Source organism: Syngnathus typhle, linkage group LG16 (assembly GCF_033458585.1).
Source record: "Syngnathus typhle isolate RoL2023-S1 ecotype Sweden linkage group LG16, RoL_Styp_1.0, whole genome shotgun sequence".
In the NCBI taxonomy this organism is placed as follows: domain Eukaryota; kingdom Metazoa; phylum Chordata; class Actinopteri; order Syngnathiformes; family Syngnathidae; genus Syngnathus; species Syngnathus typhle.
In genome coordinates, this window is record NC_083753.1 from 5422755 (window position 1) to 5435514 (window position 12760).

Sequence of the window (12760 nt, forward strand, 5' to 3'; positions counted from 1 at the left end):
TTACCCCATGGGTTCCGATCTAATCGCGGCTCTCTTGACCTGCTGCTTGCTGAGTGTTAAGAACAGAGGCAAATGTCAAAAGCAGCTGTTTTTGCTCGGCCTATGTTCTTGTGGAAAGGAAACATAAAGAATGACTCTTTCACACCTTCGCATTATTTTATGGAGTGTATTCTTCGTCTTTTTGCCACAAGTGAGCCGTGGATTACTGTCTGATTTGAAGCTCTGTGGAGATCCAAAGTGTTATAGTAAGTTGGACCCCAACGAACGTTGGGAATGGTGTACGAAACCAAAACGTGCGCCCATTTTTAGAAATGTCGACTTGATGGATCGCAGTGATAGGTGCTCCATGTGTTTGTCTTTGGTGTGTTTATTTGTCTGTCTGTACTTTGTGTTTAGGCCAAATGAGCAGGGTCCGGGCCGTCAGGGATCACGACGGAAAGGATTGTCGTTTTCTGACTTTCCGGCAAGGAGAAAGCATCTTTGTGCACCACAAACTGACAGGAAAGAGGAGCGATCTTTGGTCTGGCAGTGTACGTCGATTTATTGTCCATGTGCATCTCTGCTCTGATTTCTAATTCAATCTGGATGATTGCATTGCTTTGCTCTGATTTCAGATCAACCAACGGTCTGGCTATTTTCCAAAAGAAGCCGTCAAAGAGGAACAAAAAATTGCAACTGAGGAAATAGTCATTGCAACACAGGTATTGACTTACTTTGTGCTGTCATCAGAAATGTGGGACACTAAATTGCATATTCTCTTTTCATGAAGGAATCTGATTTTCTGTGTACGGATAACCTGGGCTATCCCATTGACTCCAGTCATTTGAACGCTGATGATGAGGAGGAGGAGGTTGAGAACAAAGACTCTCGTCTGAAGAGCCCACTTGAGGACCTTGACTCAAGTGAAACAAACAATTACAATGAAGATACGAATGCTCGGACTCCAACAATGAAGGACTCCTCTTTGGAATCTCACAGCGCATCAAGAGAAGAGATTGAAAACGAGGATAATGGCGGTGCCGAGACTAAGGCGAAATCACCTGAAAGCGCTGTGGAACTGAAGGAAAAAGGTGGGTCTCCTGCCTCTTCCTGGCTCAGGTCTTCAGTGACGGGATGGTTAGGTGGAGGGAAACAGGAAGAACCTGACAATTCAGCTGAGGTACAGAAGCATTTGATGCCAGGACAAGATTTGCTCCCATCTTCACTGACAGGGTGGCTGGGCATAACAAGTGAAGCAAATTCCGTTTCTGCCGCTAAAGATGATCCAAACCAAGGAGAGCAGGACAGAAAAGCGGTTGAGTCCGGGTGGCTTGGCTTTGGAGGTGAGGAAAACGTCAAGGAGGAGGATGAAAGACAACCGGACTTAAAACCAGAATCGGGAGAGAACTTCAGAAGCAGAAAGATGTATCTGGACATAGAAACACAACCGATCCAAGAGAAGAAGGGGCACAACGTGGGGACATTGGGCTGGCTTGGAAATGGACTCTCACAAACGCTTGGCTTTGGCCTGAATGACCCAGACACCAGTCAGACCATTCAAGGAGAAGTTGAGAAGGATGGCAAACAAGCAGAATCCGCTTCTTGGTTCGATTTGGGGATCAGAAACATTTTAGCCCTCGGGGAAGACGACAAGGTAGGTGACATAACTGATTCGGACGCCAAGTCTGACCGTAAGGTGCCGTCTGACCATGGCAAGGATAGCCACTTAGATGACACTTCTCAGGTTGATCAAACGGGCGACCCTAACCCTCAAAACCAGAGAACAGACAATAATAATGGTAACGAGGAAGGAAACAACCATTTAGCAAATAAGGATGATGTCACCTCAATGCTCAATGCTCCATGGAATGATGAGCCGACTTTACCTGAGCAAGGTGACAATTTGGACAAATCCAACATATCAAGTGACGAGGGAGGGAAACGAGAAAAAGAAAGAGTAGGGCAAGAAAGTGGCTCCTCTCCACCGTCTAAAAGGGAAATACTACAAGACTCCGAGCAAGATGACAGTCAGGGAAATGACCAAAAGACTCAAGAAGATCATCGAGAGGATATAGACGAGGAGGAATTGAAAGGAAAAAGGCAGGACCAGTTGAAAAGTGGAACACAAGAGAATGTCACTGATGATAACAAACAAGAGGAAGAACCTCTGGAATTCGTTTCAGAGCACTTGAGAGATGCTCAAATGGTACACCAAAAGCTGCCTGAAGAGGAGAAAGGAAAACGTTCATCCCATGATGTGGAAGGCCCTTACCTCCAAAGCTCATTCATATCTGCCTTCCACTTTTTCAAAGAAAGGAGCTTTGTGTCTTCTCTTGGACCCAACAAGGAAGAGGACACATCGAACCATGACAAATATAAAGAATTTGATGAGGAGGAAAAAATGGACCAGGTGAAGACCATAGAAGAAGGGGAAGCCTCTCCAGCGTTGATAGAGAAGCCGGAGGAAATTGTCCAGGGATACCACAAACACAAAGAGGAACATGAATCCAGTGAAAAGCTCAAAATCTCCGAAGAGCCACAATCTGAATCACCACAAGAGTTCCAAGAGATGGAGCAGATACATGAGAAGAAGCTGCCAGAGTCGATCGAGAGCCATCAGCAGGATGATGAGGAGGAGTCCAAAGTTGGGAAAAAGGAAGGAGTTCATAACTCGATGCAGGAGGAGGAGAATGCAGACCAGTTTGAAGACGATGAGCAGAAAGGCTCCAAGAAGCTGCTGGAATTGAATGATGAGTCAGACGAGGAGAAGCAGGAAACATTTTCTGATTTGAAGCAGAGCGTGTTTGAAGAGCAGCACAAGCCGAAGACCAGAGAGGAAATGGATGACGAGAAGCATGAGCAACTCAAGGGGAAAGCAGATGACCTAGAAGATGAAAAGCAGGAGGAGCTCCAAAGAGGGCAGAAGAGTGAGGTCGGCGAGGTCTCGGTGCAGAAGATGCAAGAAGAGGACCAAGAGGAAGCGTTTCGAGAGAGACAGAAGCAGCACGAGGTGGAAAAGTTAGCCGAGAACGAGTACCAGGTCGGTGATGAGGGAGGAGAAGAGTTAGACAAGGAGCAGGAGCAGCTGGAAAAGTTAGATGAGAAGAATGAAGAAGATGGGTTCGAAGAGAAGGAAAATATCGCCCCAGAGGACATTGAGCCGGATTTGTCTTGCCATCTGACACACCAAACACATTTACATGAGAAAGATGCTCAGACCACTTTAGTTGAGACAGAGAGCCGTGAAAAAACGGCAAATGGAGCATGTGTGGAGAAACTCCACGATGATAGCCAAAGGACAATAAAAGAGTTGACAGACTCACCCTCAGGCTTTGATGGGAAACCAAGTGACATGTCAACGACACAAACCCCTCAGAGTCCCCAAACTAAAGTGGACTCCGCGACAAAGAGTGATAAAAACTTGCATCCGCCACCCTGGAATTTTCCTAGCCATTCTCTGAATACAGCGGAGCCCCACCAACCAACCCCCAGTGAGACTCTCCGAGATCACATGAGCACAGAAGAGACGACCCTTTTAGCGGAGCTGTTAGGCCAGAAGAAATTGGAACATTTGAAGGACATCTTTGGCCACGCAGATCAAGATCCCGATGAATCAATCTCGTCGGATATCGAGACGATTCTGCGCGAGCACCGACAGAGACTTTGGGAAGCACCGGAAGAGGACAAAGTAAAGACCGCAACCCTTCTTGCCATTCAGAAACTAGAAATACTGCTGAAAAGAGCAAGAGACACTTTCCACACCAGGAAATCAGAGCCCAATAGAATAAACGCTCAAGGTATATACACATTCATTCAGTACATATGATCTCTACAATGCCTCAGAGAGCAAGCAACCATCAGTGCAGTTCCAAATGCATTTGATCTGACATTCACTTTGTTCATTTCAGTGCGCTTTTCATTTTCCGTGTTTCCTAATACAGCTCAGACAAGTTGCGTTGGTGCATGTCGCAAAGATCAAGAGACGACGACGACTGTGGCTATGCAGATTGAGGATGCCACTCACAAGCAGTCATCCTCTCCGACTCGTGCAACGGACTTGGTCAAATGGTCTAAAATGAAGGTACACTTTGGTCAGATCCATTTTTGATCCGTTAAGTGGACTGTGCTTCTTTAAGAAAGCGACCTTACGACTCGGAACTCCCTCCCAGTTTTATTTAAAGTACGCTGTAGTTCAGTTTCGTTTGTCTCTGTCAACATTGCTGACATCAGGGTTGAGTTACACACCGACATGCAAGACACATTACAGTAAAGACGTCACTTGTAAATGCTACGAAATGGACGACAGTAACATTGTTTCCGTGAGTTATATTAACTTGACCAATGAGTGAGTAAACTATGGTGACAACACGTTTGCTCAGGTTATGCTTGAGTGGAAGTGAAGCTTGCTATTTTGTAGAACTATGTCATCGCAGCCGATGAGCATATGGCACACATGTAGGTTCTGTGTTGTTGTTGTTGTTGTTGTTGTTGTTGCTGTTGTTGTTGTTGTTGTCGTTTTCGATGACACTTGTATCTGTTTCTGTCATTTGAAAGTGCCAGTGTGGCATTTTACAATTGGTGACGTTGCGGCTCCACCATTCATGACAGTAGGATACGCAAACATTTTGTAGTGCCTGTACAATTGAGTGAAGATTATTTTTCGGTGCATTGTTTTGTTGTTGTAAATTTATTGAAGCTTACGTTTTAATTTCTGAGCTATATAATTGTGAAGTTGTTCCAAATGGGAGAATGGCAAGACGTTTCGATGACCATCTTGCCCCAGGAAAAGGTCGATTGGTTTCGTCCACAGTCCAGCGCAGCGAATAGGATGTTGGCGCACGGCTTGCCCGGCCGGCTACTTATGCCAGTTTTAGTGATTAATATACAAATATTGATCAAATGAACCAAACTAGGAATGGCGGAACACCCGGCAACCAACAGTTTAGGCAGCGGAGGGAAGGACTATCAGTCGACCGTTGAAATTTACTATGGTGTCGCCGTGGAGCAAGTCAAGGATGTACGTTGTTTGGCAGGGTTTGTTAGCATTTTGTGCTAGCGTCACACAGCTGACGGGTCGTTGTCATCTAACTTGCTATTATTATATTTCAATAATTCAGTATTGACCACACGGGTGTCGTATGTGCCGCTGTCAATGTATATCGTGTTGTAGGGTAGTGCCTTTTGAGATGTCGGACGTGGCTGCTAATAGTTAGCCTACTGCTATGCAGCATCAGGTTTACTTACGTCCAGTATGAAACAAACATGCATATGCAATGTCTGCGCTTTGCTAAAGTAATTGCAGCAAAGTTATTTTCCGATTCGATTGCAAGCAACGCCAAATAGCCTGACAATCCCAACGTATTGTTTAGGTCACATAAGGGTATAGTGCAATTGCATCTATTTTAATGTTGATTTTTAACCACACTTTGCAGGTCGTGTCATTACTGCCTCATGACCTAAGGCCTGGGCCTGACTTCTTTGGAATCCCATGGGAACTACTGATCATCTCCAGTCTGGTGGGGCTGGTGACAATGTTATTGTTCAGCTGCAGATGTTACAGCTCTGTAAGTATTCAGCACACAGGACAAAGGACTTGCGGTGTAATAGATTGTTGTATTGTTTCCTTTTTCTCTGTGTATTATTATTAATGATGTTCCCATTTGAAAGAGAGTGTTTATTTCAATCACAACCAATCCATTTCTGTCATGTTTCCCTATTTCAACACAGGTGAAAAGCAGATTGTATCGCCGTAAGTGGCCACTTTTTCAAATTGATATGTTTGCATATAGTAATTGTGTTGTGTCAGTGCCAGTGCTCCAATTTCCCAAATACTGCCCAGAAATATGAAATAAACCGTACAGTTTACAAATTCTTATGTGTACCTTGATTTCCCTTTACCAGGTAAAGAGTGGTGGATGGCAGAGCAGGTGGCAAAACTTGTTGAAGAGAAGTGTGAAGTCCTAGAAACCCTCAGTAAATGCCAACAAGAGGTTCATACTCCTGCTTTCAACTTTTGATTTTGTGTTAGGGATGGAACGATTCACTCAAACTCAGTAACTACGCGATGTCGTTTTTTTCATAACAGAGACATGGGATAGTGGCGATGGCTAATAATTGCGATTGGATTTGTATTTACCCGGCTGCGTATTTGACGTCGTTTAAGTCCATTTGAAATCAGTTTGGACGGATCCCTGCGAGCGACCACAAAAGTTCAAAGTTGTTTCATTTGTTCTTTTTTCTTTCATTTTTAGTACGATGAGCTTGAGAACTCATTAAGTGAAAGTGGCGCCGTAGCTCAAACCCAGAAGGCTGATGTGGAGGTTCGAGCCCGACAGTTAGAGCTTAATACCAGTCAACTAGAAGAAAGTCTACAAAAAGTGAAGGATCAGTTGGATCAGCAGAGAGCTCACCGACTAGAACAGGAGCAAAAGGTAAAAGCCTACCAAATGCATTTTCTCCTGCCGGCTCATCAAGAACAAGGACGTAGCGTGGTCTTTTCATTCCTCCAAGGTCACACTGCTCGAGCAGAGCATGGAAGCGATGGAACTGGAAGCCAAGGAGCTCCAATCGCAAGAACAACAGGTGACCTCCAGCTCCAGATAAAGGATTGTTGTCAGCACTCTAGCTGGCAGCAGTATGGGTGCTATAGACTATGTTCCTGCCTTGGCTAATGTCCCTTGTGTGTTTTAAGGCTCAAACAACCATCAAAGTGTACAATATGAACAGTGAGAGACTTCAGAAGAATATGGAAACATCTGGAGAAGAAAATACTCTGCTCAAGGAGAGCAACGCACAGGTAGGACGAGATACAAAGTTCGGTCGGTCGGTCGTTTTGAAATGTCTCTTTTTTTCTTGTCCTTCTGCAGTTAGGGCAGCAGGCGGAGGGTTGGGCAGAGCGAGTGAGTGAACTGGAGGAGGAGATGAGGCGCTATGAATTGACTCACAGTGGGATGGTGCAGGATGTGGCCAACAGGGACGAACGTATCAAGGTAGGACTTGCCAGGACTCCACCTGACAGACAAGTGGCTTGCTTGCGTTTGTTCGTCTCCAAACTCTGAGAAGCAAACACGTTTGCTTCCAGTCCCTCACCGATCGGCTGCTGGAGATGAAAGCTTGGGATGCCAATCTTGAGGGGGACGAAGGTGACACATCGGCCGGAGCGGACGGGAATGGGAAAGTCGATGCCCCCGATTCTGAAGTCCATCTCCAGAAAGTCCAAAAGCTTATTTTTGCCGCTAAGGTAAATAACCATCTCATGCCTGAAGCGCAAAACGGAAGTAGGTAGGGATGGATACTTTGCTGAGGGAGCTCATGAAGATGAGACAGCGCTTAGGATGACGCCGACAAAGATCAGCTAAAGTGGCGTTATTTGTGCGCGTGTAGCTCAATGCAGACCTCAAATCAGTTGACGAAGACAAGGACCGAGTGTTTGCCAAACTGAACGATGAAGTCCAAGCTAAAGAGGACCTGGAAGGTGAGAACGCTTTCTCTTCTGAGCATTCTATTCACGCCATGGATTCAAAGTAGACCAAATGATTGCCATTCGTTCATTCACGTGATGGCCGCGCTTCATTTGCATTTTTTTTGGTAGTGAGCATTAAGGAGTTGGAGAGTGAGCGCTTATCTATGCAAGCTGACACGGAGCACTACTCTGAACAGGTAGTTCAACTCAAGCCCAATAAGGGTCTATTCATTGTCCTCACTCCAATACTGACTGCTCAGGTCCAGCGGCTGCAACAGAAACTCCAGATCATGACTGAAATGTATCAAGAGAACGAGCTCAAACTACACAGGTAATGACACCTCCTTGTTTAGTTCTTGAGCTTAGTTCTGGAGCTTTCACTTGGCTTCACTTGCGCGCAGGTTGTTGACAGTGGAGGAAAAGGAGCGTCTGCAGAAAGAAGACAAATTGAATAAAGCCGACAAAAACATTGCTTTGGCAATGGAAGAACTCAACAACTACAAGTAGGTCCTCCCTGCCTCCCGCTGCCTGCCTGCCTGCCCGGCCCAAAGTATCTTGAAACAACCACCTGTGTCGCTTCAGACTTCGCGCTGGGGAGATGGAAGAGGAGCTGGAGAAAACCAAACAGTCCTATCAGACCCAGATATCGGCCCATGAGAAGAAGGCTCACAACAATTGGGTTTGTATTCCAACGACACGGTGCATCTATAAACGGTGTCAAAGGATGACGAGGAATCTCTCCGTGTTTCTGTGCAGCTTGCAGCAAGAGCCGCTGACCGAGAGCTCTCAGACACCAAGAGAGAGAACGCTCTCCTCAGGCAAAAGTAACAATCACCCTCGGCAACACATTGACTTTCATCTACCACCCCCAATTTGACTCCCCTGTTTGTTCTTGTTTACAGGATTACAGACACACAGTTCAAGATGGATACCCTCGATAAAGATCCGTTGGCCTTGGGCAGCCTGGCCAGGCCTTTACCTTTCCGAGGTCAGCAGAAACGCTCGTGTCGAGCAGTCGCCAGTCGGTATTTGAACATATCGATCGGATGAAAATTCATACGGAAAAGTCCGATATTGCTTTTGAATTCCGGTTCAAGCAAATGATTAAAAAGACAACAACTCGTGATTCAGGCCTGGGCAAAAATGATAGTAGCGCTTCATATTTCACAGCCTGCAAAACCAATTGTGACGTTGAACTCACCACCTGGCTCTTCTCCTCCTCCAGCTGAAAGATTGCCGTACGGCCCTTCTCCTTTGGGTCGACCTGCATCTGAAAACCGAGCTTTACTCTCACCTCCCACACTTGTTGAGGGGCCTTTAAGCAGACTTTCACCTCGGGGTGTGTCTCCCCAAAGGCAACCAGCCACAACAATCTGGCCACGGATTGATTGGTTGTCTGCTTTGTTCAACTTTTCCCTGTCTTTCTTCAGTTACCCGTGGTCCAATAGACCCCCATAGTGGCCAAGGAGAGCAAGAGCAGAGTGGAGCTGCTCATTCAGACAGTGGCTCGCTATCTCCTTCATGGGAAAGAGATCGCAGGGGACCCCCACCAGGACCCCCCGGGCCCTTCCCCCATCAAGGTGTGTATCTTTGAACTGCTCCTCTCAACTACTTTGGTCTCCCTCTATTTCCAATGCTGTCTTTCAGGCTATATGTATCCTGAACCTGGAGGTCCAATCTACCGGAGACCAGGAGTAATGGGTCCTCTGCCGCCTCCAGGTCTTCATCCAAGGGGTCTTCCGAGTTCTGGGCCCCTGGGACCCATCCACCCGGCAGACACAACAGGTTCTCTCATTTTTCTGGAAGAGGGTGTCCTCCCCACTGGATTCATGGTGCCTTTTTGTGTGCGTCCTCGTTGTTCCAGATGGTACAAACAGAGAAAACCGCCTCGGACCTGAATACGATCACAGAGAGGTGTGTGTGTGTGTGTGTGTGTGTGTCCTACTGGCAATACGTGTGAATCTATGCGTGGTCTATACTGTTGTCTTTTTTTCTCCCCCATCAGCCTGGTCCCGGTGATAGAAGGACTCCCCCTGAACCTGCTCTGAGAATGGGCATGCCACCACCACCCATGCCGCCCGGACCGCCAATGGGCCCCATAGACGGTCCATTTCCTCGAAGAGCACCCTTTGGACCTCCTGAATTCTTCCCTCCCAGAGGCCCTCCCATGATGCCAAGTAAGCAATCCTATTGCTTTTGGGCTATCATCTTTGTGAACCTAAAATGCCAAGCTGACCCTCTCCACCTTTCTGCCCTCTTCAGTGTGGGCTCCTCGGCCAGGAATGATGTTCCCTCCTCGTTACCCTCCGCCTCCTCACCCGCTTTCTTACGGGCCACCGATGAGGCTTCCTCCACCTGACGGCCTTCCGCCTCCTTCCATGGCTCCCCCCACGTCCCAGCAGAACCTCCCCTTTGTGACACAATCAGAAGATGAGCAAACATCCGTTCCGTAACACGCGCAACTAGTCCGGAGCCAATGTCGACGGAGGCTTGTTATCAAGTACCGGCCATTTTGGCAAGCTAAAATGGAGCATTTGCTCATTTGGAAGATGCTTTGTCGGAGGAAACCTAAGCGGATGTGTTGAACATGTGAACTCTACGCAAAAAAGGTGGGAGGTGAAATTCAAGGCCAGAACTTTTGACTGTGACAAAGACACGATAAGCAAATTCTCCACCGTGATGCTGTGCTGCATAATTATGAAATGAGCCAAGGGCATACTGTTCAATGATGTCTGCTTGAGTACAAGTCTATAGAATTCATCCATCTATTTATTCCAGACTTGACTCATATACAAGGTCATGTCATCATGTCAGACTGTCATCACAAGTTCCGTTGACTTTAAAATCCATGGAAACAATGAATTGTAATTTTACAGTTTCTATTTGACTGGAAATCTAAATTCATCAGTGTGAGGCTAGAAAATATATTTTAATAAGAAAAACAAAAAAACAATGCATCCTCTGGAAGACTTTACAGATTGTATGAAAACTCAAAGTTACAGACATCAGCATTCAACACAAAATGATTTGATGTCATTATTTGGCAGTTTCTGCTACCAATGAATCACAATGCGTTACAGGCAATAACAAATGCAATCGCCAGCAAACTGTACAAAAACTACACGCAATTAAATTAATTTGATCAATATAAAATAAAACCATTGATTTGGCAAAATCCAAAAGCTTCACAAACATCAATTCCCTGCATAGGTTTTAAGGCCCTTGTGAGAAGGAAATATTCACAAGTGGTCATGTCAGACAAAATCAAAACATTCGATGATATAATGTCTGTGTGTAATAGTATGCGCTTTGTGTGGGGGAAAAAAAAAGAAGAATCTGTCAGCGTACCGAGTTGACCTGAAATACTACTGGTAAGAGTGAGTCACTTACTGTTTACATGTGAGGCTTACCAAAACCAATGATGGTGTCAGGATCGACTGTGTGACATATTTGTAAATGTTGCCAAATAAAAAAAGCTCCGAGGCCTTTTTCAAGCACAAGCAGACAGAGCAAGCAGTGTCACTCGTCCGTCCGTCCGTCCGTGTCAGGTCCCAGGAACAAACGATAAGGTCTCATCATTTTCAGGGCACCTTGAAAAGTGCTTGGAGCAAGCCTCAAAAAGGTTGGTCCGTTCCCATACCATAATGAAGCTAAAGATGAACCAAACTCAAACGCACAATTGGATCTTAAGCTTATGTCGACCTCGGTTGCGGTTTAAAGGATGTTTTGCGCGCAGCTTTCCATCACACCATGTTTTGTGTCTGCGTTGCTATGCCTCAGCAGTTGAGAATAGGTCGGCTTCTGTCCGTTCTGAAGGGGAAAGCGGAGCTGTCGGACTCCACCTTTCCTCTGTGGGGACCAAGGGTGGCGACGGCCTGAATAACAACAACACACGACACAACATCCATCGAATAAACCTCGGACTTCCTTGAGGTAGGTAATACTCGCCAACCTTTCTGATAGCTGTCCAGTCCTGCAGGATGTCCAAGTCGGGAAGCATGTAGACGATATAAGGCCGTGTGAAAGGTTAAGGTTAAAACCTAGTTAGCAATTTGGACATTTTCCAGGACTCGAAAAAGTCGGGAAGCATGTAGGCGATATAAGACCGTATGAAAGGTGAAGGTTAAAACCTAGTAAGCAATTTGGACATTTTCCAGGAGTCTAGTGTCTCGATGTCCATACAAAAGAGCCAAAGGATATCCGACACAACTGAAGGTCTTCTCTTCTTTTTATCGAGACTCAAGACATCCCTTCTCTTCTTCTTTCCCGATAGCTCGTCATTCCACAGCTCTGACGAGAAATACACGGGAAATGTTTGAACGCCGCTTGCGTTTCTTTTTCATCGGTGGAACTTTGTCATGTAAACTATCATTCGTTTCAAAACATGTCACGTTGAGGCTAACTACATTTTTACCTGACGTTATATCTATGCTGTGTCTGTCTTCCTCCAATCTTCTTATTTTCTCCTCTAGTTCACTTTGAACTGTGTCCAAGAGAAGCAGCTTCTCGCTCTGTATACAAACCAAGAGATCCAGTGAATCCGATCAAAAGAACCAAAGGAATCTCCAATATTGGGCAGATGAAGTGGCAGTGAGCGCGTTCCCTTTCTCACCTCCCAGTGCTGGGACGCTGCCTGGATCTCACACTTGTATTTATTCTTCACAGAGTCCAAGCACAACTCTTTATAGATGCCTGAAACACACAAGCGTTGGACCACATACTGTATGACTGACTACAGGGGCCAGCCAGTGTGAATTTGCGACCGGTTAAGATGACCTACCTGCCACCTTGGTGCGGACCTGCATGTTCTCCAGCAGCACCGCCAGAGGATCCAAATATTCTGCGGCACGGCCGGCCTCCACCTCTGCCAGCTTGCTGTTGACCTGAGTGAGACGTTCCCGATACAACCTAGATGCGCACACCAAATATTGCATTTTTCACGCAGCCTTTTATGGCCAAACATTTGCTTCTTACTGGTCTTTGAGATCGGTGAATTGTTTCTCCAGATTTGACATTTCATCCAAACACTCCGTCCTTCTTCGCTCGCAATCCTCCTCATCCATTTCTGTGACATACAAAATGGACGCAGTTGTAGTTGTTGCCATGTGTTTTTGTTTCAGTACCCAACTGCACCTAACATCTTACCAGAGCTGTCTCCATCTTCAGACACAGAGGACGTTTCGGAATCCTCCTCCTCAGAACTGGATCCTTCTTGCTCCTGATCCTCAACCTCCATCTCCTCTGCAGTACCCTCCTTCTTCTCTCGGTCACGATGCACTGGCATAGCAGCAAATTTCTGCAAGAGTAGAAAAATGGTTT

At 46.1% G+C, this 12760-nt stretch overlaps 2 protein-coding genes across 7 annotated transcripts; one reads left to right on the top strand and one right to left on the bottom strand.

Moving 5' to 3' along the window:
- The first annotated feature begins 107 nt into the window (after positions 1-107).
- On the top strand, positions 108-10941 carry mia2 (MIA SH3 domain ER export factor 2). Of its 6 annotated transcripts, XM_061301272.1 has the most exons (26): positions 108-245; positions 397-530; positions 615-701; positions 770-3776; positions 3921-4060; positions 5412-5543; positions 5707-5728; positions 5881-5969; positions 6231-6410; positions 6490-6561; positions 6671-6775; positions 6846-6968; positions 7061-7219; positions 7363-7453; positions 7571-7638; positions 7702-7772; positions 7843-7944; positions 8024-8120; positions 8198-8265; positions 8344-8429; positions 8667-8780; positions 8872-9021; positions 9089-9226; positions 9306-9355; positions 9447-9618; positions 9704-10941. In XM_061301272.1, the coding sequence occupies exons 1-26, from the start codon at positions 131-133 to the stop codon at positions 9892-9894; spliced, it is 5763 nt and encodes a 1920-aa protein (XP_061157256.1). In that variant the 5' UTR covers positions 108-130; the 3' UTR covers positions 9895-10941. The 6 variants fall into 6 exon arrangements, with proteins under 6 accessions (XP_061157256.1, XP_061157258.1, XP_061157259.1 ...); XM_061301274.1 differs by lacking the exons at positions 108-245; positions 397-530; positions 615-701; positions 770-3776; positions 3921-4060 and adding an exon at positions 4154-4298; XM_061301275.1 differs by lacking the exons at positions 108-245; positions 397-530; positions 615-701; positions 770-3776; positions 3921-4060 and adding an exon at positions 4182-4210.
- Positions 10352-12725, bottom strand: brms1la (BRMS1 like transcriptional repressor a). Its single transcript, XM_061301283.1, has 8 exons — positions 12587-12725; positions 12416-12506; positions 12222-12349; positions 12054-12133; positions 11856-11952; positions 11642-11731; positions 11394-11458; positions 10352-11316 (listed from the first exon to the last, which is right to left on the bottom strand). The coding sequence occupies exons 1-8, from the start codon at positions 12723-12725 to the stop codon at positions 11218-11220; spliced, it is 789 nt and encodes a 262-aa protein (XP_061157267.1). The 3' UTR covers positions 10352-11217.
- Positions 12726-12760: the final 35 nt, after the last annotated feature.